This window comes from Lepisma saccharinum, chromosome 2 (assembly GCF_977018435.1).
Source record: "Lepisma saccharinum chromosome 2, izLepSacc3.1, whole genome shotgun sequence".
NCBI lineage: Eukaryota > Metazoa > Arthropoda > Insecta > Zygentoma > Lepismatidae > Lepisma > Lepisma saccharinum.
In genome coordinates, this window is record NC_139230.1 from 157,091,724 (window position 1) to 157,117,238 (window position 25,515).

The 25,515-nt window shown below is 38.3% G+C and overlaps 1 protein-coding gene across 1 annotated transcript in view; it reads left to right on the forward strand.

The window, feature by feature from the left end:
• LOC145984544 (U1 small nuclear ribonucleoprotein C-like) overlaps positions 1–23,492 on the forward strand; it is a 103,796-nt gene extending 80,304 nt beyond the window's left edge. The window contains exon 7 of the mRNA XM_083118194.1: positions 22,204–23,492. Within this exon, the coding sequence (XP_082974320.1) occupies positions 22,204–22,322 (119 nt within the window). The 3' untranslated portion in view covers positions 22,323–23,492. The remainder of the gene's footprint in view (positions 1–22,203) is intronic.
• The last annotated feature ends 2,023 nt before the right edge of the window (positions 23,493–25,515 follow it).

Here is a 25,515-nt window from a genome sequence, read left to right on the forward strand (position 1 = left end):
ACACTTGGCACTTTGTTTCTCTAACCCCTCTAGGGGGAAAGATTTCTCCTGGTCTGCAAAAAATGGTTCGGCAGCTGCTATAACCTCGTTATCACTTCTAAATTTCTGTCCTTTCAGAACTTTTTTCAGTCTAGGGAAGAGATAATAATCAGAGGGTGCAAGGTCTGGTGAGTAAGGTGGGTGGTTAATGCACTGAAACCCTAGGTCCTTCAGAAAATCCATTGTTCTTCCTGAGCCTTGTGAACGGGAGCATTGTCCTGCAGAAAGAACACACTTCTTCTCAATTTTCCCCGGCGCTTTTCTTTAATAGCATCCTTTAACTTAGCCAGTAGACTGCAGTAATACTCTGATGTTATGTATGGTTTGTCCCTTTGGAAGATAATCTGATAAAACACCATCCTTATTCCAGAATATTGAGGCAAGCAGACTTGCTGACCTCTGTGCTTTGAATTGCTTTGGCCTGGGAGATCCTGAGTGGTGCCACTTGCATGATTGCTTTTTGGTCTTAGGATCAAAGTAGTGGAACCAACTTTCATTCTGGGTAACAAGCCGATTCAAAAAATCGTCCTTAGAGTTCGCAAAATACCGCAAAATCACCTGAGAAGATGCCACCAGAGGGCTGCATATCGGTCAGAATCGCTTACTAGGCCCGCCTGGCTGGTCAGGCGGGCAAGTAAAACTATATACCTGAGTTTTGACCCATCAAGCATCGAAAGCCCACGGGTAACTGGAAGGCCTTGCAAGATGAAGCTCGCTTATCTTCAGCGTACGCTCATTCCGGTTTTGCACCGTCTCCAGATGCATGAGTCACGCAGTCACCGTTGCCAATTTTTAGATTCTAAACTGTTCTAGGAGCACTTAAAATGTTCATCACTTTTATCAATTTGAAATTGCAGACATTTATTCCTTGCTAGAAAACATTTGTATCACTCACACCCAGTGGCGGCGATTGGGTTCCAAAACTAAGCGGCCAAGGTGCAAAAGTGGAGGCGGGGGGCAAGGACAGTTTAATTTCCCTTGATACATGAGGTTAGCGTGGTGCAAAAGTTTCAAAAAGTCGGGGGGGGGGGGGGGGAGGCAACTGCACTCTCTCGGCCCCGCCCCTAATTGCCGCCACTGCTGACACCTGTAAAGGAGTACGAACCAAGTTTTGTAAAAAGTGCCATCGTAAATATTTTGGACTTTGTGTTACTGGTGGTTGTTCTACATTATACTTTTGCGGGAGGGGGGGGGGAGGGTGCTACCCTATAGCGCAGTGGTAGTGTCGTCGCCTTGTAATCAAGGGGTACCAGGTTCGATACCCGGTGGAGGCACATGGTGGTTCGGAGCCCAATTTAAACTGTAGGTCCAGTCCCGATTAGCCTTATTGTGCAGAAATTGACCAAATAAATGAATCAATCAATCAAACAGATTTTCTCTCTGGTGTAATTTTGCCAATTCTGATATCTGCAAATTTCTTGTGTACATTATTCTGTAATTTTATTTAAAGTGATTTCAATAAGTGATTTTTTTAAAAATAGAATTCCCCAATTTAAATTTTGATTTAAATCAAACCACCTTGCTTAACAGAAAGCTGGCTTCTGGGCAGCGAATGATACTTTTACATTAGATCTTGTCCTTTCTCGTTCAAGAGTGAGATTACTGAGTCCGGTAAATTTGGGCTGAATCATGCCATTCGACACTACCTTCCAGAAGTTTTTCCTAAGTTTCAATTTTGAGAAAGTTCCTTTTTCGTGGTTGTTACTTGAAGAGTAGGGAAAAAAAACAGAAGGTGGTACAGGATACAGAGAACACTGGAAGCTAGTGTAGAGCTATCAGGAGAAGAAACTTTGCCAAAGCACTTGATTTCAGATTTAAGCACATTCCTGAAACTTAAAACTTTATCAGGATATTCTGAAGATAAATCATCTTCGTGCCCGTTACAGAGGGGAATAGCTGCATCTGTAGGAAGGAAGGAAGAACTACTAATATTATCCATACCCTTCCTCAGTTTAAAACACCGGGAGCATTTAAATGCCCCATACTTTGCTCCGTGGCAGTTTGAGGTGCTTTAACATTAACATATTAAAATCGTGTAGGCTATGCAAGGTCATGAGACAGAAGAAAAACCAAGACAAAGCGCTTTCTATTCAAGAAAATAATAATTGGATAAAATTGTCCAAGCAATTTTTGCGTTAATGTTTCACATGAGAAATGAGAATTGTTTTGACTTTTTTGGGACCCCTTAGGCTTAGAGCTCCCGCCCGCCTCTGATTTGACGTATTCATTCAAATTATAACGTTAAACTAGAATATAAAGCCAGATAAAAAAAATGTTTTAATTTTATTGCCCAAAAAATCAGCCTTTTCTATCTTTCTCACTTCCATTTATTACGTTTTTCGTATCAACCTCATAGGACGCGAGGCCCCTATATGCGCGAGGCCCAGGGTGGTCGCCCACTTCGCTCACCCCTTGCTACGCCAATGGTTATACAACCTCAAGGCACTTGCGCCTAGCAGAAATTCAAATATTTCCATGCATAGTGAAATATAATAGCCATTGGCAACACTGACAGTAGTGCTCGCGTCTACTTGCAAGAACTTCATCGAGTCTCACGGGTCTTCTTAAGACCCGGGTAATAGAAAAACCTGGCAGGCATCGATGCCTGTGCACAACTGTGACGTGAAGCTCGCTTGCGCGATTTCGAACACCTGGGCTTGACGTGCGTGTTGCATATTATTGTAGCCGCGCCTCCTCGCAGACAGGTTTTTTCCGGGTCTTGTGCAGGTCTCTAGATGCCACATGTTTGCGTTTCTCATCAGCGTTCAAACGTTTAAGCACCCATTTCGCGGAAAGCTTGTGCATGTCCAACTGATCATGGATTATTGACCAGACACGTTCTTTGGATATGTGCAAGGTCTCAGCAATCGCTTGAAGACAAATTCGTCTGTTACTCAAAATCAGGTCATGAACCTCATCCACTTTTTCCAGAGTTGACACTGACCTCCCACACCTTTCACCATCTTCTGTGGATAAATCACCACGCTTAAAGTTTGAGCACAATTTCTTCACAGTGGAGTGTGAAGGGCAATGTACACCCAATTTGTCTAGCTTGCAACCATGGATTTCCTTCGGCGACTTCTGTTACAGGAAAAAGAACTTCATGACACCTCGCAGCTCCTCCTTGGTAAATTCCACATTTGGCTGCACCATGCTTCAATCAATGGCCTGTAAAGGAAAAACCGTTAGTGATACGATCATCCCAGCTGGCACTTAATCTTCCAAAAGATCAATGGTTCAAATGCAATGCGTGATTTCAGGATGACATGTGCGGAAGGGGGTCAGGACGAGAACTTATCAGCCCCCACCCCCGGTAGAACAAAGAATTTTTATGTATGACACTTACGTGAAAACAGACTCGTGTCAAGACGTGTGTAGGCAATTTGTACAGAATTTCCCATGCGTTTCACCTCCACATAGAGATACGGTCAGACATCTTATCCTTAAATTAGGAGAAACTGGATCGTTAAATTGTAAAACACCTAAGCAAAAACAACGGATTCTAACCGAAGCAAAACTGGATGAAATTGGTGCAGCGTTAGAATGTTCTCCAAACAAACCTCTACGCCGTGTTTCACAGGAGATGGGCGTGTCAAAATCATCAGCACATTCAGCCACTAAGCTACTAAAATTAAAACCGTACAGAGTTTCTATAGTGCAAGAATTACGGCCCCCTGACAACGTAAGTAGAGTAAATTTCTGTAATTGGGTTTTGCAGAATATTGTAGATGGTATTGTTGATCCACAGTTATAATTTTTTTCGGATGAGGCATGGTTTCACTTGCGTGGTCATGTTTGTTCACAGAACAATAGATACTGGAGCACGGAGTTCAGTTACATGATGCAAAAATTGGTGTGTGGTGTGCTGTATGTGCAAAAAGAATAATAGGGCCTATATTTTTTGAAGACTCAATAAATTCAAAGAGGTACCGCACACAAATACTCGCGCCATTTTTTCAGTTGTTATCAGATAATGAGAGACAATATGGGTATTTTCAACAAGATTCGGCCACAGCTCATACCGCCGCTGATTCTTTGGATGCTATAAGGGAGGTGTTTGATGACAGAATAATTTCTAGAGGTTTATGGCCTTCACATTCTCCAGATCTTACCGTATGTGACTTTTATTTGTGGGGAACCTTAAAAAATAGAGTCTACCGAAATAACCCTCATAGCATCGACGAACTAAAATACAATATAAGGGCAGAACTTGGAAGAATTACGGAAGAAGAACTTTTGCGTGTGTATCAAAATTTCATCAAACGATGCCAGGAATGTGTGAATGTAGGTGGACATCACTTTGAACAACTCTTATAACACAGGTTAGTGCTCGTTTTGCAATATTTATATAAATGTCTGGATATGTCCATAAAAATAAGCGGGCATTACAGGCCGCAAATGTCGGCATCTCCGTCAGCGCCGCCCGTCATGCTTCTCCCAATCTCTCGGCTGAAGATCGAAATGGACGCACTGTATATAAAAAAAAAGTGTTCCCTGTGCTTAGCACTATGCCATGAAGGCGTATAAGGGGTGTGGGGATAACGACCCACACTTTCTTGATCCCATCGTGAGTAGGGGTGATGTGATCAGCATCACGCCCCTGACTGCATTTACCCCCCAGGGTTTCCCTCAGGTACCCATGTCATTCGATGCTGGGTGGGTGCCGGGGCCACTTCCAACGTTAGAAAAGTTCCCGGATTTGAACTGGCTGGGGATCGAACCCGGGACCTTTAGCATGGTAGTCAAGATGCATTACCGACTGAGCCACTGCGGCCTACTCTAAAACCAAACACACTTGCATCAATTAATCCAAATAAGCATTGTTCTTGAAAACCACCTGAAACTTGTGTATTCGATGGCAGCCTGGAATTTCCTGAAATTTTGCATGTCTTCAATTATTTTTTACTACTGCTGTTTTTGTCATACTTGCACACACAGCAGTTTCAAGTAAAATAAACTGGCTCCTCACCTTAGAGAAAATCATAAATCTTCAAATAATACATTCATGAGCAAAACTGCATTATTACTATCCATGTGAAATTATTTTTGTCTGATCTCACTTTGAATTGAGAAGCTCTTTAAAAGCACACATATTTTGACTATTAATTGAATATTCAAAAGCTCAGAAATAATATGAAGTACCAATTTATTTTGTACATGCTACCCAGTTTTGCTCTATACTTCATAAACCCTTATGCAGAAGAAATGTTACTCATTTTCAGACATTTTCATCATTTATAGTAACGAAAGCTAACATTTCTTGTCATCATAATGCATCAATGAACATCTACCCAGTTCTTGTATTCACAGAGGAGAATTTTGCTTTGTTTAATGAAGTTTTAAATGCCTTTAATATGTAGAAGGGATACAAATCTAATTTCAAAAACAAGAAAAAGTTTGTTCAAATGTCTGAAAAATTTAGATAGATGTACTTACATGTTATTGCAATTCTTAAGTATCCTATGTTTTGAAACCATTGCTGGTTTCTTCTTTCAGGAGGCTATGAATGAGAACATTGAATTCTATTTAAAAGGAAGCCACAAGTTTTGAAATGTGTAATATATATGTAAGAAATACAACTAAGGATGTGATGAAGCTGATCCAATGAATATCGACCAAATTTGAAGTATTGGCATCGGTAAAAATATGATGTTTAAACTGGTACAGATACTTTCTTCTATCGTAAAATTTGGCTTTACTCACTTAAGTGGCACCATTCTGTCATCGATCACTTCCTGTCACATGGGAGTCAAATAATCAGTATTTTAAGCTTGAGAAACAGTAGAAAATAGCTTTCTCAAATATCATGTCTGGGTTAGAAACTGTCACAAACAGTTGCTAGAGACTGCTGGCCACTGTGTGTAACACGTATATATCGATAGGTGTAAATACAAATTGCTCCCACGAGTTTTTCAATGTTCACAGGAAAATATCATAAACATCTTCCTTAAAAATTGCTTCTACGGCTTTATTCACCTTCTATCAGAACATTTTGTCTCCCCAAACAAAACGGCACCTCCAGTAGTTTTACAAAGTTCACAGGAAAATATAATAAACTTTATTAAAATTTGCTTGCAGTGGTGTTTTTTTGTATCAGGATGTTTTGCATCACCAAACAAAATGGCATCAATCAAGTCCACACCTCCTGCCAAACGGGAGTCAAGTCATCGATATTGTTTGCTGAGAGAAATAGTACAAAATTAGATTCCTCAGGTCATAGAAAATAGATTCCTCAAGTCATGTCCAGGTTAAAAGCTGTCATGAACAGATGCTAGTGACTCCTGAGCACTGCGTATGACATGTATATATCAACAGGCATAAATACAAATTACTCCCACTAGCTTTTCAAGTTTCACAGGTAAATATCGTTAACTTCATTAAAAATTGTTTCCATGGTGTTTTTTGGCTTTCTACTGAAACATTTTCTATCACCAAACAAAACTGTCATCATTCTGGCGGCAATCTAGTCTGCACCTCCCGTCGCACAGGAATCAAATCATTGGTATTTTTTGCACTAAAATAGTGGAAAATAGCTTCCTCAAGTTGTGTCTGGGTTAAATAGTGTCACAAACAGATGCTAGCGACTCCTAGTCACTGCACATATCTTGTATATGTCAGCAGGCTTAAATGCAAATTACACCCCAGGATTTTTCATTGTTCTCGGGAACACATCGTAAGCAACTTTGCTAAAAACTACTTTGAGCAGTGTAAATTGTGTACTATCAGGTGTTGCTACGTACTTCTTTATAATCTTGTGCACGTATGTTATGTTTGGCAGCAATGTTGGATTTCTTTTGCATGAATAATTAAAACAAAAAACATGATTTTTCATCTTCTATCGGAACATTTTGCATCACCAAACAAAGTTGCACCATTGTGGCAGTGACTGAGTTCGTACCTTCCATCATACAGGAGCAATATCATCTGTATTTGTTCAGTGAGAAATAATGGAAATTAGCTTCCGGAGCATTGAAAATCCATAATGTAATTACATAACTGCTGCTCCACTTCTTTAAATTTGCAATGCTTTCCCTAGAAAGCCCACTTCTTGGATGGAGCTGCCTTAGCCTTTCTTCTTGCTTCTGCCATTCTTTTACACTTGTTTCACTACTGTAGAATTTTCGAGCCACAGTCCTGTTGCCATTTTCCTGAGTGTACTGCAGATTTTGCAATTTGAAAACAGCAGTATAACTCACCCTCTTTTCCATCTTGCACTACAAAATTAACACAGTGGCTGCTAAAGTAAAAGGTTTGGGACATTAAACATAGCTGAGGGAAAGAAGGGGGGAGGAAAGTTCTCACTATATACACTTAACTATATTCCACCTTGGTCCACATAGCAATGGGGTGACTCATTGCATAGACATGATGTGTTTCCCTCTTGGTCTACACAAACCTCTAAGAAAGACCTTTTTTGAACCTGAATTGTGCTGCAAGATATGATTTTTTGTTGCTTTTCCCTAGCAAAATAAGGGTACTCTTTATATAAGCATTAATAATAAACAAGAGAACACCAACAAACAAGAGTGTACCAACTGGACCTTCATCTTTGTGGAGTTTTTGTGACAAAATCTGCTGACTCTCATTCATCACTAAGTACAACTCACTTACACAACTATCTTCATATTTTAGAAGACTTTTTTTCTTCTTACTTTTGGTAACATCTGTTGCTACACAAATATTCAAGGAAGTGTCTAAAGCTATATTTACTCTCTCACAGTGGTATTTTTTTTTTGTGTGTGTAATTTTAAATATTATTATAAAACAGTTACCTTACTCTGTAATACACGTATCTCTTCAATATCATTTTGTCTATCTTTGAGCATCAAAATTTTCCTAGTAGACTAAGCAAAGTTACCACTTTTTTGTATCACTAATCTGTGTGTAATTCAGTTATTCAAGAAAATGCCTTAAAATAATTCCATTCCCTCTTTCAAGTATATATGTAGGCATTGCATTTTCTCATTGCCATGTTCCTGTAATAGTTTATTCTTATTTGCATCTGTGTGTAAGCAATGCTAGTCTACACCTATACCTAGACACACACACAGACAATGTAATATATGTAGACAACATGGCAACAAGCATAGATTTATAGCAACTGGTGTTGTACAAGTGAAATCAGATTATCATGCATTTCAATTGTTGAGAAAGGGCGGGAAGTACATTGCACTGTCCTTTACAAATACAAACAATTTTCATTTAACTAGCAAAGACAATATAGAAAATATTTTCATGATTGATGGGTTTGGAAGTGGTCGGAAAAAAATGGCTTTGGAGGGGGGGGAATGGAGTTGTTTTCTGTGGCTTTTTTTTTTTAATTTTTTCCCCAAAGTGTTTCAAATCAATGAAAATATACTTGGCTGCATTTATCTTATTTCACAGCTTTCATTTATCTCTCTACTGTAAAAAGATGCGCATATCTAAATTTAAAGTACAACTTTCAACATGGAATTCATAGCTAGACATAAGCAGTTTGCAAATATGACTGCTTTTTTTTAATGGATAGTTTTTCCCAAGAGTTATCTTCAAATTTCAGTAGGTTTTTAAATAATCTACATAGTATACTAGTATATACACACACACACACATAACTTGAGTAGTTTTGCATATATATATATATATTGTAAATAGAATATTTGCACATAAAGCAAAAGAAAAAGAAGAAATCTTGCTACATCTTTTAACACACTTAATCAAATGTATCCTTGATGATATAGTTTCTTCTTGAACTATGTCTATAAACAAAAATCTAATATGAAACTCCTTTACATTTGTATTTGGTGTAAAATATTTGTATTCTGGCTTTCAAGTGCATCATCACACATAATTTGACTTAATGGCCACTAAGCTTGGTCATGGAACAATATGTGGTGCATTTTGGCCTCCTAGTGTAGTGGTTCTCAACCTTTGAGAGACCACAGCATGGTAAATTCATTTTATAAAAGTCAATGCCCTGCTCAAAGCATTCTAATTTCATTTTTTTTTAACTTTATACATTAATATGCACCCTTGAAATGAAGTATTAATAAATAATGGAATATGATATATGTCTAGGCTTGTTGACAAATATAAAATTTTGTTTAAAATACTTGTCAACCATTTGATTTAAGAAATCTCATGGCCTGGCCTATGTACATGCCAGTTGAGAGCAGTGACGGTGCCAGCCTGAAATAAGTGCATGGGGGGCTACAGATTTCGGAGTCAAATTCTTGGGGGGGCTAATTAATACCAACTAAAATGTACTTAATTCATACTTTTAGGGTATGATTTTACCGCTTGCATATTTTACAATCAGAACTCAAGATAAATCAATGAGATTTTGTTCCGTGATATATAAAAGTACTTTTAGGCATGGATCTTTTATGTCAAATAAAATGCAATAATTATATTGTTTCTTTTCCTAAGCCATTATTGAGTGGAATAATATCAGTATCTTACTATTCATGTGAAGAGTACAAAATACACCATAGAAACTACACTCATTACATATCAACTGGATGGATATTCATATAAATAATGCTAAAATGGCCTCCCCGATGTCATTGTGGTAGCATCATTACCTTGTAATCAATGTGTCCGGGTTCAATACCTGGTGGAGGCACAGTGGTTCGGATTCCACTTTAAACTGTAGGTCTAGTCCCAATTAGCCTTTCTGTGCATAAAGTGGACTTAAAACACCATTTCAATCAAGCTAAAGCATTGGTGTTGGACAAACGATTTGGTGCTAAAATTAGAAAATGAGCCACAGCAAGAAACTATGATAAGATACGTCTGTTTTTATGAACAGCCACAACCTTTTTTTAAATCCAAAGATTTTGCAAGCTCTTCAAAGGACAGAACAGATAGAGCACTCAACCTCTCGTCATCAATTAGATTTCGAAGGTTTGTCGCAAGCAACCGTTGATGGGGATATGAACATTTCAATAACACAAAGCTTAAAAAGTTCCTAAAAGGAAATTTTGAATGTTTCAATCATTGCAAGCAGCTGCTGAAGGTCTTTATTTTGGCTTCTATTCTGCCTCATAGTGTGCCATGAATCTAACTGTCCAAGTCACAACAGTAGGGAGCGTATAAAAATTGTAGCTTTTCATGCTTCAGAAAAGTGGCACTAACAAAAATATTTTCACTACAAATCCACCTCCACAATGAGACAAATATATTGACATAAAATCAATGTACATATGTAGTTGCAACTCTTGCACTGGGCATTTTGGTTAGAGAAGTGACTGCTGAAGATTACAATTTTATTTCAGAATATATTATGCTCTGAATATGGATCAGAATTGGATCAATAGTTTTATGAGATGTACCTCAAAGATTGATTCTTCTGTACGGAATCAAATTTGGCCACTTTGACGATACTGCAGAAATTATTTTCTAACATCAGAAATGATAATTAATTAGCATGTAGACCTAGGCCTGTGAAGAATGAAATTTGCCGAAGCATGCTGATTTTTGCATCGTATGTAAAAATGTTTACTTGATTGGATTTGTATTAAGATCCACTATATACGCAGAAGTTAATTGGGACAAGACCTAGAGCTTATAGTGGAATCCGAAACACTTAATGATATGTGTCTCCACTGGGGATCGAACCCGGAACCCCTTAATTTTAAGGGAGCAGTATTGCTGCTAGATAACCATGGTGGGGAGGTCCAATTTTAATATTTCCAATTCTTAACATTTCAGAATTAGTTACTTTGTGTACTCCGATTTCTTAATGTAGTTACTTTGTGTACTCTTTGATTTCGTAACATCCTATTTCAGTCTCTTGAATATTTGCAATGATAAGGATAGATATAATGATGAAAACAATTAGAGAACATTGGTAAACTCACCATAATACTTGAATGAGGAACTAACGAACAGAAAGGAACATTGACGGCTCTTTAGATGTTGAACATTGTCCTACTGAAAAAAATTCATTTTACACATCCGTTAGATTTTTTCAGAAATTTAGCAATACAATTTATGGAGCCTAATAATGTACACGTTTAGCTACATATGCCAACAATTAAAGAACAATCTCACAGCCACTGAATACGTTGTCCACCTCTGAGGCAGGTAACAGATTTTGTAGGAAGTTTGGCTGGCACTCATGATTGCCCCATTACGTAGTATCAAATGGTAACCACTTCTATCCAGGCATATCTGCATATACACTCCTCCCCTTGATTTTAGAACACATCATATTAAAAGTAACTTTGTGACCTAACTGAACTAGAAAATGTACTTGAACATTGTACTTGCCTCAATGGAATTTTAATAATGGAAAATTTAAACTTAAACTTTTTAAGTTTCCGGTCAAAATGCGTCTACCATAGTACAAAAATCTTGAAGGGCTACAGGGGGGGCTGAGGCTATAGCACTGTCCCTGGTTGAGACACACTGCCCTAGTGCATTGTGGCCCAGAAACTGAAATAGATTCACCACAAATGACATTTTTTTTAAATCTAGCGTTCTGGCAGTAAAATTTTGTTTGTTTGAGCCCACTTTATGCTCATACACGTTAATTGGTGTTGGACGTACTGCTTAAAATGGGACCTGAACCACTGTGTTTCATTGGGGATTGAATCTGGAAACCCTTGATTACAAGGTGACAACCACCTGTACCCAGTCGAGGGACCATGCCCCCCCTCCTTGATCTTTTATTTAAATCTGAGCCTATAAAAAGCCACAAAAATGAGACGATTTTTCAAGTTTTTTAATAAATTCTATTTTGTCCTTGTATAAGTTAATATGTTTGTTGTGTAGAGAGGCAGGTTTGAGAAGTCTGCATTATTGGTAGTTTTAGTTTGTACAACCATTGATGCAAGGCTACCAGATGCCCATATTTAGTTAGGACTGTCCATTTACTTCAAACCCTGTCCCAGCTTTTTTAAAGCAGTCATGAAAAATATATATATATTTTTTGTTCAACTCACATTTATACATGTTCTTTATAATAATAATAATTGCTAATACATATCATTTAATTTTTATATATATTATTTTCTAAACATAGAATTATCAAGGTTGTTCAGTGGTAGTGGTATAAAAATTCAAGGAAATTTGAAACCATTGTTAATTTGCGGAACATAGTACTATTTGAAAACTTCTGAGAATTGAATGTAAACAATGAGTACCAAGCTGTAGGCTGTGTGACAGTCTGTATGTCTGATTGTTGGGTTGGGAGGGGGGGATTGATTGTTTCCAGTCACTTTGGACCATAATACTGTATCTCTAAAATTGAATATTTAGGTCTAGTACCTACTCCAACAACAGCATTTTGCTGACCACTGTAGCAGAGTGGTTAGCAAAGCATGCTATGACGCCAGGGGTCCCAGGTTTGAATCCCGGCCCGAGTATGGGCATTGTTTGTGCGTATGTTCCTTCATCAATTTCATCATATCGTCACGATTAGACTTGGCAGAAAAGTGATGTAAAATAACCTAATTCAATCAGCCCTACAGAATTTTGGATCTTCTCTTCGTTCCACATTTTTTATCCCCCCCCCCCTTTCCCACAAGGATGTATTTCCGGCCTCTGGACTTCACCCTTCCCCCCAACTCCAAAGGACTTTGGACTTACAAAGTTCGAGAATGAAATAATGAAAATATACTTGTTTAGCATTTGTTGTATAATTGAGGGTTAGGGTTATGTTATTTACTTTCATTGAACTTATTGGAGGCAAGGATTATATTGAGATCATATGGCTTTGAAGGCATAAAATATTAATCAGAAATTTTGCTTTTCATCAACTGGATCTAACATCCTTTTTTGTTATTCAATAAATATTCAATTCTATGTCTTTTGACACTACATTTCTTAACCCTTAGGTACTATGAACGTGAATAGTTATGCAACTACTGTGGAGTGGTCTACGAGACCTCTGTGTCATTTTCTATGTTTTAGGACACTTACGTCACAGAAATAAAATTTTATTTATTTTAGGGGTTAAGTCATGTTAAGTGTAGTTAGTTTATTATGGTGTATATATAATATTTTAAAAAATAATAATAGTATAAACAATACAGACAATTTAATAACAACAAGATCGTAAATGATAATACTAAAACTTATTCATACTCAATTCCATTACCTTTGAAATACCATTACTATTGCTTTTTTTTTCTCATAATATTACAAATCGAAAGTAACATACATATATATATATATATATATATATATATATATATATATATATATATATATATATTCTCCTTCTTGTCAGTACAATTCAACTATTATATAAACAAACAGTATGTTAACAACTATTAAAAATTCAAGGTTGTCTGACTTACAGAATATTTGACATAAATTATCTCACATCAAAATCACATTTGGAAAGATGAATATCAAAAATTTAATTTTAGATTTTTGAAAAGTAATAAATGCACTACCTTGATTTTGAATCAAACAGTCTTAGTTCTGTGAACAGAAGTCCCCATACTTCTATGATGTCAGGTTTTTCTCCAATTCTCTCATGAATTCAAAGTTGGAATAATTAGCACTGTCATTAAAACTTCATCAATAAGTTCCTTAGATTTCCTTTCATAATTAGGATCCGAAGGTCGTAAAACACGTTGTCCAGAAGATCCTGCTTTTTCAACCATGTTTACATATAGATTGAAAGACACCGCACACAACAGCACACGTAATATAAACTGAGTATACGAGGTAAAAAACTCACGTAAATACTATGGCACGTCTGACAGACTGCTCACCAGAAACAAAACTGAATAAGTATTCAGAAATCAAAGATGACAATACAAGACTTTGAACTGGTGTAGATTGCGTCTCAACGGAAAGGTACATGGAAGAGTGAACTTTTCATTCAAAGGGGTAAGGTAGAAAAATAGAAACAAATTAACACAGCGGTCTGACAGTTAACTATACTGTTGTTTTACACAAATTTTGGTTGTCTTAACTTCACATAAGCTACATAATGAATATTGCAACGTCCACCCATGCAGTGCTCAGCACCATGCCGCAGGAGTACTGGTACCGGCAGCATTCAACATGCTAAACACTGCAGTTGGGTGGTCGGCAAAAGTTTACCCATATGTGCTAACTGATTCAGTCGTAGTACAAAGACTCAGAAATATCTCAGGGCTTGCTGGGTGTAAAGAAAGATTAAACCAGATTTATATATAACAGTTGGGCTGAAAAGTTTGTAGGCTAACATAGTAAAAAATATTTTTTTGACAAAATTCGATTTTATTATTCAATATAGTTGCCTTCGAAGGCGATACAACGATTATAGCGGTCATACAATTTTTCGATGCCATTTTTATAGTACGATTTCTCTTTAGCCTCAAAATAGGCCTCAGTTTCGGCAATTACCTCTTCATCAGTGCTAAATTTCTTTCCAGTGAGCATTCTTTTAAGGTCTGCAAACAGGAAAAAGTCACTGGGGGCCAGATCTGGAGAATATGGTGGATGGGGAAGCAATTCGTAGTCTAATTCATATAATTTTGCCATCGTTTTCATTGATTTGTGACACGGTGCATTGTCTTGATGAAACAGCACTTTTTTCTTCTTCAAATGGGGCCGTTTTTTCATGATTTCATCCTTTAAACGCTCCAACAACGCTATGTAATAATCGCTGTTGATGGTCTGGCCCTTTTTGAGGTAATCGATGAATATAATACCATGCGCATCCCAGAATACTGATGCCATAACCTTGCCAGCCGACTGTTGCGTCTTTCCACGCTTTGGATTCGGTTCATCACGTGCAGTCCACTCGGCTGACTGTCGATTGGACTCTGGAGTGTAGTTGTGGAGCCATGTTTCATCCATTGTAATATATCGACGGAAAAATTCGTGTTTATTACGGTTGAATATCGCTAAACATTGCTCCGAATCATCAAAACGTTGTTGCTTTTGATCGATTGTGAGCACGCGCGGCACCCATTTTGCACACAGCTTTCGCATGTTCAAATATTCATGCACAATATGCCCAACACGTTCCTTTGATATTTTTAAAGTCTCAGCTATCTCGATCAACTTCACTTTATGATCATTTAAAATTATTTTGTGGACTTTTTTGATGTTTTCGTCAGTAACAGCCAGTAACAGGAAATACTCCATCTCTCCTCCAGTATCCTCACAGCATCCAAACCCAGTCTCTTCATCTACGGTTTTCCTCCCTCTGCTTCTTAAGTTCATACTTGACGCGTCCCTTTCCAATTTTTTTTGGCACACCGTCTATGGTTTCTTCCACAACACAGCACTATATCTTCTCCTTCGTGAATTCTTTGGACGAACAATAACACTGACACTTATGAGCCCTTTCTAGTCCTTGTAGCTAATAGACCCCCAACTGGATTTCTGGTTTCAGTCTTTAAAATCAGGGCCCCACGTTAAGAGTGCCAAAAACTTTATGCAACGTCCTCCCACGCAGTGCTCAGCACCACGGCGCAGGAGTTCTGGTACCGGCTGCATTCAACATGCTAAACACTGCAGTTGGGTGGTCGGCAAAAGTTTATCCATATGTGCTAACTGATTCAGTCGCAGTACAAAGACTCAGAAATATCTCGGGGCTTGCTGGGTGTAAAGAAAGATTAAACCAGATTTATATATATATATATCTATAAAGTTTATTATAATCAGAACACAAAGAGGTCCGTTAGCACACTAGTCTTTACCTGTATCCTTTACGTGCTTTTACCTGTACCACCTTTAGACTCGAAGAAAAAGGGGTGGAACAGGGAACATCCAATTTATTCCTCGCAGTGAGGCGCCAATGGGGAGTATGGGGACCTAATTTTATTTAGGGCCTGGTCGCCGCAGTCGTCACTCTCCCCTGAAAGAGAGAGTAGGTTGTCTGGAAACCCAACGCCACACTACACTGGTGGGGTGCCGCAGGTTGATAGGGGAAGGAAAACTCTCGCAGCAAGCGGAGCGGGTCCTCTCACTCTAAAGTGGAGTTGTTCTCTCTCGCCAAAAAGCAGAGTGGGGTATCTCTCACTCGAAAGTGGAGTGGGTTCTCTTGCCAAAGGCAGAGTTCAACCTCTCTCGCTGGAAAGCGGAGTGCGGCTTCTCTCGGGTGCTTGGCCTCTCACAAGAGCAGAGTGCAACTTCCTTCCTTCCTTCCTTAGGATGCTTGGACTCTCGCAAGAGCGGAGTGATCCTTCTTCCAGGTCCGTTGGTAAGAGAGATCTTATCGTGAGCCGACCTGAAACCCAACTGAATTCTGGGCCTCACTGCACTGGCTTTATACTCGCGGTGGCACATGGGTGGTGAAAATAGTAACTACAAGCACGCGTTGCTATCTCCTTTTTTTACATATTGCATCCTTCTTACTGAGAAACATCCAAGAAGTGACATTAAGAAAACACTAGAGGGAAAATCACTAGATGCACGTGTCAATATAAACTAAAACAGTGTGCATTCAGACAATACAAATAATAATGATCCTCGCAGGACTTTGCAACAAATTTAACAGAGTAAATGACAATAAATGCTAATATTCACCGAATACAGTGACCACACGGGGTCGAAGCTAATAAACGTAGAAGTGGATCCGTTAGTGTTTACAGAATACAGCGACCACACAGGGTCTAATAATACGTTGAGGTGGATCTGTTAACACATTTAAACTAAAAGCGTACGCTTCGCAGGGACTTTTAGCATGCACTCTTTATCCAAACCTTCTTAACAAAATATAATATTGCTACCGCGCAGGGTCGTTAAATGTGGCGACCATGCAGGGTCGTTACATATGCCCCTTCCTCAGGCAAAAATTTTGGTTGAAATTTAAAACTTGCAATTTCTGGAAATATTAAAGATTAAACTGATAAGAGTCTCTGTCTCTTCTACACTTCAATCACTTGGTCCACTTCTTCCCCTACTACTTCTTTCTTCCTTCTGGGATGGCTGCTTGGCTATGGAAAATGGGGGAGACACTGTGAGGGTGACTAGTTGGTTTGGCAACTTTGTGACCTCTGGTTACTGGTAAACTCTCGAACTGTCCCAAAAGGGTCTAGCTGCTCCACAGTCTGCACTTCTCCAGGATCAGGGGGTTCACTACTGCGATCTGAGTTTCTAGAAAAGTACCTTCTGGAACTATGTTGGACTGGACTTCCTTCTCTTCCGACCGAGGATCTCCAATTTCTGTCGTGGTTTCTCTGGAAATTGCCCCTGGGAAAGTCTCTTCTTGAACGCCCTTGATTTGGTTGATAAGGTTCCCATCGACCATTCGGGTTACAGTTCAGTCCTCTGTTACCTCCAACTCTATTAAAATTCCGAGTCCTCCCAAGAGTTTTCTGGTTTAGTGTCACCCTTGGTCTCAATGTTTCGCACTTTGAAATTCTCATTGGGCGGTTCTTTACCTTTGAAGTCCTCTTTATTTCTCCAGAAGTCGGGGTCATTGTATATTTCAAAGTCCTTGAGGAAGCTGGTCAATTCGTCGACTGTTCTCAGAGAGTGTGCAAGGCAGAGATTTCGAGTTCTATAAGGTAACTGACCTATGATTAAATTCAGCACCTTGCTCTCGCTGAAGTTGTCACTTAGATTCCTATAGGCGGCGTAAATGCTCCAAGCGAAGCTCTCCATATTTTCATGTACTGGACGGGAATATCTTCTATTTCTTACTGCAGTTAATTGTCTCTGCTTAGCCTTCTCAGAGGCAAACTCTTCTTTAAACTTTATGCAGAAATCAGCATAGCTAACAAAACTGTCTATGTTACCTGCCAGCCAATGTTCAGCTTTACCTGTGAATACTCTAGGTAGCAATTCGAGTCTGTAATTGTCAGGTACTTGCATGAGCTCGAAGCTTACATTGACCTCACGAAGATATTTCTCAGCTGACTGAGCTTCGATATCGCCCTTGAACTTGGGGATGTGTGCAATGTCAGCCATTCTAGGCATCTTAAATTCGGTTCTTCGCTGAGGAAATGTCCCGTCCGAACTATCTGCTTCTCTAGGTCGCTTAACGCTTATCTGATTGAATGGTTTCCAGATAGAAAGGATTCTGCACCACTCTAGGAGGTTCATAAGAGGTTGCTTCAGGATTCAAACTTCTATCCCGTTCAATGGAATCTGGGAGAACATCAGAAGGGACTCCCGGTTGTAGCTGCAACTGTTCAATTTTATCTTGGAGTTCGCCTACTCTTCTGACTATAGACCCAGTCTGCTCATGTATTTCTTGCCGAAGAGATACTTCCAATTTCTGTGTCTCTCCGCGGAGAGAGTTCACCTTTTCGCCGGTTGCTTTGGCCATCGTTTCTGCAGCTACTTTCTGTTCTTGGACCGCCTTCTCCATAACTACGGCCTGCTCACTCAGAGTCATTACTGCTGAACTTATGGTTTCTACAGATGCTTCTATCTGCTTCACTCTCTCTGATTCTTCACTTCCGCTTTCCATCGTAGACTGGGCTACCAATTGTAGACAGCTATCTAAATTTTTCTCCATTTCACCACGCCAGGCAGCTAAAGGTTCTAATTGTTGCTCTACTACTCTCACTACTTCTTGCTGACAAGAGATTCTAATTTTCTCTAATTCCTCCCTAAGACTTTCTAACTGGTCTGTCTTATGTTGGGAGAAGAGTGTTCGCATTTCTGTTCTGCTTCTTTCAGCTTCTTGCTGTCTCCTCTCTTCTTGACTTTGAACTAAGGCGTGGAGAATTTCTAATTCTCTTTCTCTTTTCTCTTCTGCTTCTCATTTTTCAATTTCTCTTTTCTCTTCTGCTTCTCGTTTTTCCAGAAGCCTTCTCTCCTCCATGGACTCCACTACTTGTCTTAGCTCCATTAACTCTTTCTTTCTAGCTCTCTCCTGATAGAGCCATATCTTTCTTTCTCTGTTTCTCTTCCATAAGTCTATACTCTTCCTCCTCCTTCTTTTCTCTAGTTCTCCTCTCGGCTTCTTCTGCTTTCTCTTTCTTCCTCTCCTCTTTATCTCTCATTAGCCATTCTAATAACCAATGGTCTGATGGGGTCGTACTAGGAGCACTTGGTTCTTGCCCGGAAGCCATCAAGGGTACTGATGAGCAAGTCTTGCATCTAGACCCTGCAGTGGACACTGAGGTCTCTTCTTGCCCCTCACATTTCCAATGGAACTTCTATAGACATTGGCAACACTGGAAATACTCCATCTCTCCTCCAGTATCCTCACAGCATCCAAACCCAGTCTCTTCATCTACGGTTTTCCTCCCTCTGCTTCTTAAGTTCATACTTGACGCGTCCCTTTCCAATTTTTTTTGGCACACCGTCTATGGTTTCTTCCACAACACAACACTATATCTTCTCCTTCGTGAATTCTTTGGACGAACAATAACACTGACACTTATGAGCCCTTTCTAGTCCTTGTAGCTAATAGACCCCCAACTGGATTTCTGGTTTCAGTCTTTAAAATCAGGGCCCCACGTTAAGAGTGCCAAAAACTTTATGCAACGTCCTCCCACGCAGTGCTCAGCACCACGGCGCAGGAGTTCTGGTACCGGCTGCATTCAACATGCTAAACACTGCAGTTGGGTGGTCGGCAAAAGTTTATCCATATGTGCTAACTGATTCAGTCGCAGTACAAAGACTCAGAAATATCTCGGGGCTTGCTGGGTGTAAAGAAAGATTAAACCAGATTTATATATATATATATCTATAAAGTTTATTATAATCAGAACACAAAGAGGTCCGTTAGCACACTAGTCTTTACCTGTATCCTTTACGTGCTTTTACCTGTACCACCTTTAGACTCGAAGAAAGGGGTGGAACAGGGAACATCCAATTTATTCCTCGCAGTGAGGCGCCAATGGGGAGTATGGGGACCTAATTTTATTTAGGGCCTGGTCGCCGCAGTCGTCACTCTCCCCTGAAAGAGAGAGTAGGTTGTCTGGAAACCCAACGCCACACTACCCTGGTGGGGTGCCGCAGGTTGATAGGGGAAGGAAAACTCTCGCAGCAAGCGGAGCGGGTCCTCTCACTCTAAAGTGGAGTTGTTCTCTCTCGCCAAAAAGCAGAGTGGGGTATCTCTCACTCGAAAGTGGAGTGGGCTCTCTTGCCAAAGGCAGAGTTCAACCTCTCTCGCTGGAAAGTGGAGTGCGGCTTCTCTCGGGTGCTTGGCCTCTCGCAAGAGTGGAGTGCAACTTCCTTCCTTCCTTCCTTAGGATGCTTGGACTCTCGCAAGAGCGGAGTGATCCTTCTTCCAGGTCCGTTGGTAAGAGAGATCTTATCGTGAGCCGACCTGAAACCCAACTGAATTCTGGGCCTCACTGCGCTGGCTTTATACTCGCGGTGGCACATTTGTGGTGAAAATAGTAACTACAAGCACGCGTTCCTATCTCCTTTTTTTACATATTGCAACCTTCGTACTGAGAAACATCCAAGAAGTGACATTAAGAAAACACTAGTGGGAAAATCACTAGATGCACGTGTCAATATAAACTAAAACAGTGTGCATTCAGACAATACAAATAATAATGAGCCTCGCAGGACTTTGCAACGAATTAAAAATAATAAAAAAATAATAACCCATAGCTCTACAGCCCGTGAGGGCCTTGGCTTACCTACCGACTGCTGGTCTCCCTCCCACACTGTTCCGTGGATCCGTTAGTGTTTACAGAATACAGCGACCACGCAGGGTCAAATAATACGTAGAGGTGGATCCGTTAACACATTTAAACTAAAAGCGTACGCTTCGCAGGGACTTTTAGCATGCACTCTTTATCCAAACCTTCTTAACAAAATATAATATTGCGACCCCGCAGGGTCGTTAAATGTGGCGACCATGCAGGGTCGTTACAAAATGTACTGTTACATCTATTCTTATACCTTCTTTTTACCTATTCATGTAATAATAACAATACCGCATTAATTAATATATGCATTATGAATAGACCTATGAATTATATTCATATATTAATTTCATTGTATAAAGCATTCAATCAAAAATGTGCCCATTTTCCAACAACAGTACGTGCATTTATAAGTAACTTTGGGCTTTAAATCTCCCTTGTAATAGCATACTGATCTTAAGTATTAAATGTAGTTCTGCATATGTATTGTGAATAGTAAAGTTTTTAATTGTCGTGAAAACATCTAATAGTTTAATATTAGCATTTCCTTCATTTTTGTGACATCACAGGAATGCATCTTGAGTATAACCAAATCATTTTGTTTTTAAAATTTCAATGATATGATGGCATGAACACATGAAAGTTTGTATTAAGTTCATTTTATGCTCAGATGGGCTAATCAGGACTGGGCCTACAGTTTTAAAATTGAAAACAAATTGGTATGCAATGTGTCTCCACTGAGAATCAGGGGTGTAAGGTGTGATTTTCGACATAGTACACCCAACTGTCAACCTCACTTCCACATTAGTACACCCTGGACTGCGTTCTGCAGACGAACGAGGCTCTGGTGACTGGCACTCTGGTCAGTATAATTTTGTGTGTGTTGTCCTTGTGTGTGCTGAGTGCCCCTTTACAGCCTCAGCCTTTAATGAAAGTCGGAACATTTTAAGCTTTTAAGATTTTACTTATGCAACGTTAGAGTTGTTCTTTGAAAAAATAAGGGGCTGGACCCCGTATAATATGACGGGTTCAAAATAGCCAAAATGCTGACGCACCCAACATTTTAAAATCAAATCAAAATCCACTGAGAATCAAAACTAGTACCCCCTGATTATAAGACAGTGTTACCACTATGCCAGTGGGTAGTTAATACACAAACTCACATATGGCAAAAACAAATTAGTAACTAGCAGCAATGGCCAATGTGTCTTTCTTGGTTGTAAAATTATTTAGGTAGTTCAAAAATATGACTTCATGAACCTTTAAAACTCTTTACTGACACTGTAAGTGAAATAGGTTAGCCATAATTAGTAAAAGCCAAAAAAGGCAAACTTTCTGTTTGTTTTTTTCAGTTGGATGAAAACTAACATTCATTAAACAATGGCATTTTTCTTCTAAACAGCATTGTAAAATAACTTTTAGTGTAGTCTGCATTGTCTATAAAAAACCATACTATGCACAGATTACATGAACCTCTGTTCAGATCCATGATGTTTTTGCTATATGTCAGACACTGGTTATCTTAGCTACTTTGAGATCCTCGTCTACTATGCTCACTTTGTAGTGTAGTTGGTTTTATGTTTAGAGTCAGAGAGAGAAATGTTTATTAGTTTTCTTTTGAGGGTTTTTTCCTTGGATGTTTATTACAGAAATGTTATTGTAATTTCAGGTATGCGACCACCAATGGGACCAATGGGACCTATGATGCCAATGGGCCCAATGGGTCCTATAGGTCCTATGCGAGGTCCACCTATGCTGGGAGTTCCTCCTAGAGGAATCACAAAGTGACAATCTGCACAAAGCTGCATATGATTACTAAGTTCAAACAAAGTTCAAAAATCTTAACACCGATTTTTCAAAGGGCTGTGCAAGTGCATATCAGATGACTGTGTCTATTGATAGAAATGTGTTTGAATGCATAATAGTTCTTGGTATTATATTTGGAACAATGTTATGTACTACCATGACTTTTCCAAAGTGCTTTGTGTACATAATATGTATATGAAAATGAATGTACATATATATATAAAATGTAAGTACATATAATAGAGCACATGCCTAATGATATGAACAGTAACCAATGTCACTTTTTACTGTTGTAGTATTTAAATAATATTGATTACTTTTAATATAAGATTTTGTACTTACAATTGACGTTAAAATGTTAAAACTACTCTGATAATCAGAGTAAGAAAAATGCATAATCTGTGATGATGATAATATTTTTTTCACCTAGTTTACAACAGTATTTGTTATATCTTATCTCTTAAGTTAAATATGTCTTGTTTCATGAATTAAATCAATTCTGCCCTTATTTACATTTAATTGAATGAATTATATGTGAAATTACTTTATATATGTAAAATTCATTTTTTTGACATGACACAATTGTGTGGTGAATGTCTTGTGACTGTTCATAGGATTGGCATGTTTAGTTTTATTTTATTATTAATTACTCATTACTAGAACTGAAACTTTATTTCTTAATTTGTAGTGAATGAATTCAGTCATTAAGAGCCTGGAATGTTCCGTTTTATTTTCTTATGATGACATGTCTGAATATATGTACTATGAAAATTTATTACCAGAACAAGAAGCCATGAAGGAACTAACAGAGACTGTGTATGTGTTTAATTGTTCAGGATGTAACTGAAGTACATTCAAGACTGAAAACAATATATAATTTAATACAAGTAGTCAAGTCACAGAAGTGTTGATAATTTTAATGTACATTTAGATATGCATTAGGTAACTGGCTCTATTAAGTTAGCAGAAAGGGAAAAATATATTATTTTGATAAATTTAAGAGCTAAATTCAATGAAAATCTCATTTATTTGTAAAATGAAATCAAGAACCTGAGAAACCTTCGATAATCTAAATATTTCATGTCCATGTCATATATCTAAATGCTCTTTCATTATTTTATGTTGATTTATTTAATAAAATTATGAACTTCAGCATTTTATTGTCATTATTAATTTCAAAGTCCATTTATGTGACCTTTCACATGTGAAAACATTTATGTTCTATTTCAAGTTATGCCAGAAAGAAAAGACCAAAACTTACTATTTGTTAAAAATTAGGTCAAAATGTAGGACAAGATTCAAGATAATAAACTTCTTTGGAAGTTAACTTTCTTATCATCTGCAGAAAAATACAAGTGTGTGTTTTTCTTTTGAGTGCCTCCTGATGGCATAGTGCTAATATCATCACCTTGTAATCAAGAAGTCCCAGGTTCAGTACCCCCCTCAGTTTACGCCATTGGACATGGTGGTTGCCATCTTATTTGTTTCAACTTCATTTCTGGCCCGTATTGGCCAAACATGACTAAGCAGTTAAAAATTGGGACTTTATCTACTCTGCAGTATGCCTCCACCATTAATTGAACACTCAATCTCTTTATTAAAAGGCAACAACATTAAGAGGGTGGTGGAGTTTGGCGAAGGTCGCCGTGGAAAGCTCTTAAATTTAACATGGGCTTTTTTTGCATTTTGTTGAACGTTTCAGATCAAAAATTTGCCAGAAAACACGAAGTAGATGTGAACTTACTTTATGAAACTTTGAGTACATGACACATTTATGCAATTTTAGTTCAATAAATGTGCACAAATTCCATTATTTTTTTTTCAATTTCCCATAAGGAAATACGTAAATAAGCACAGAATGGTTATATGATTTGTGGGTAGCACCAACAAAAATGGCCATTATGATGCATACTAACGTAATGCTCAATCCTTTTATGACTAAGCTAGGGAGGGCTTTTCTTTCAAAAGTCACTTGCCCAGCCCAAAATGATTGTTTAAAAATGTCATGTATTATCGACGGCGAAAGATACGGCCACTTCAGCCAAATTTCATTCATCATAATTTGCCACTTGCCACTAGATGTCTCTGTTCGAAAATTGCCTCAGGCTGACGAGGAGGGCTAGTTCGCGTGGGTGTTTGAATCCTCTGCACAGCTGGGTTCCGTCCCCTCATCAGAAGGTCCGGTAGCTGTCACAGCTTGATTTATTGCCTCTTTCCCAGGCAAGAAACCAAGAAAGCAGGAAGGCCATGAGTTTGTGTATGTTTGAGTGTAGAGAAGCAGAGCATATTTACCGTGAATTGGAACCAGTGACACAGTAACTTTATCTCGACCCCTAACTCGAAGGACGTATTCAGGGGGGTCCAGGAGTCCCAACCTCCCCCCGAAAGACTTACCAAGTACAAAAATTAAGTAATGAAAACAATGAGATCATAAAATAACTTCAATTAAGTAAATAAGGTTGTTGTTTAATCGCAATTTGTTTATTTCCGCAAAAATATTGGAAAGCAATACAACTTTGAATGACAGTACCAAAGAAGAGATATGCAAGAATTATTACTACTTATAATAACATGCAAAATATTACCAGGAATTTTACTTTCGTCAACTGGATCTAACATCATTTTTTCATACTCAATAAATATTATATTCTTTATCTATTTGACATTAATTTCCTTGCCAGGGCAGTTTCTATGTATTTACAAATTTTGCTGACCTTAACTACATGTAAGCTAGATAATGAATATGTGATGTTATACTGTGTCATTGTTGTTATACCGCCTTCTTACCTATTCATGTAATAAAAATATATTAATTAATTTAATATAATTATACTTATTTTAATTTAACGTTATTAATATTATTATTTTGAGACATTACGTTAGGACGCCCCTCCGAAATATATATCTAGATACGTGCCTCATGTTCAATTTGAATAAAATGTAGAAAAGGTGGGGAGGGTGGTAGCGCTTCCTTTTTTTACTTTTCAATAGTTTTACCTCACATGTAGTACTTTGTGAGTCAACGGTGCAGATAGAAAATATGTGTACACACACACACACACATGCATACATAATTGATGATTCGCACAGGAACTTCGTTAAATTCCCATGCTTGTTCCGCTCACAAATCACATCCTTTCCAAATTACAATACTATTGTTGTTGCTTACATATAT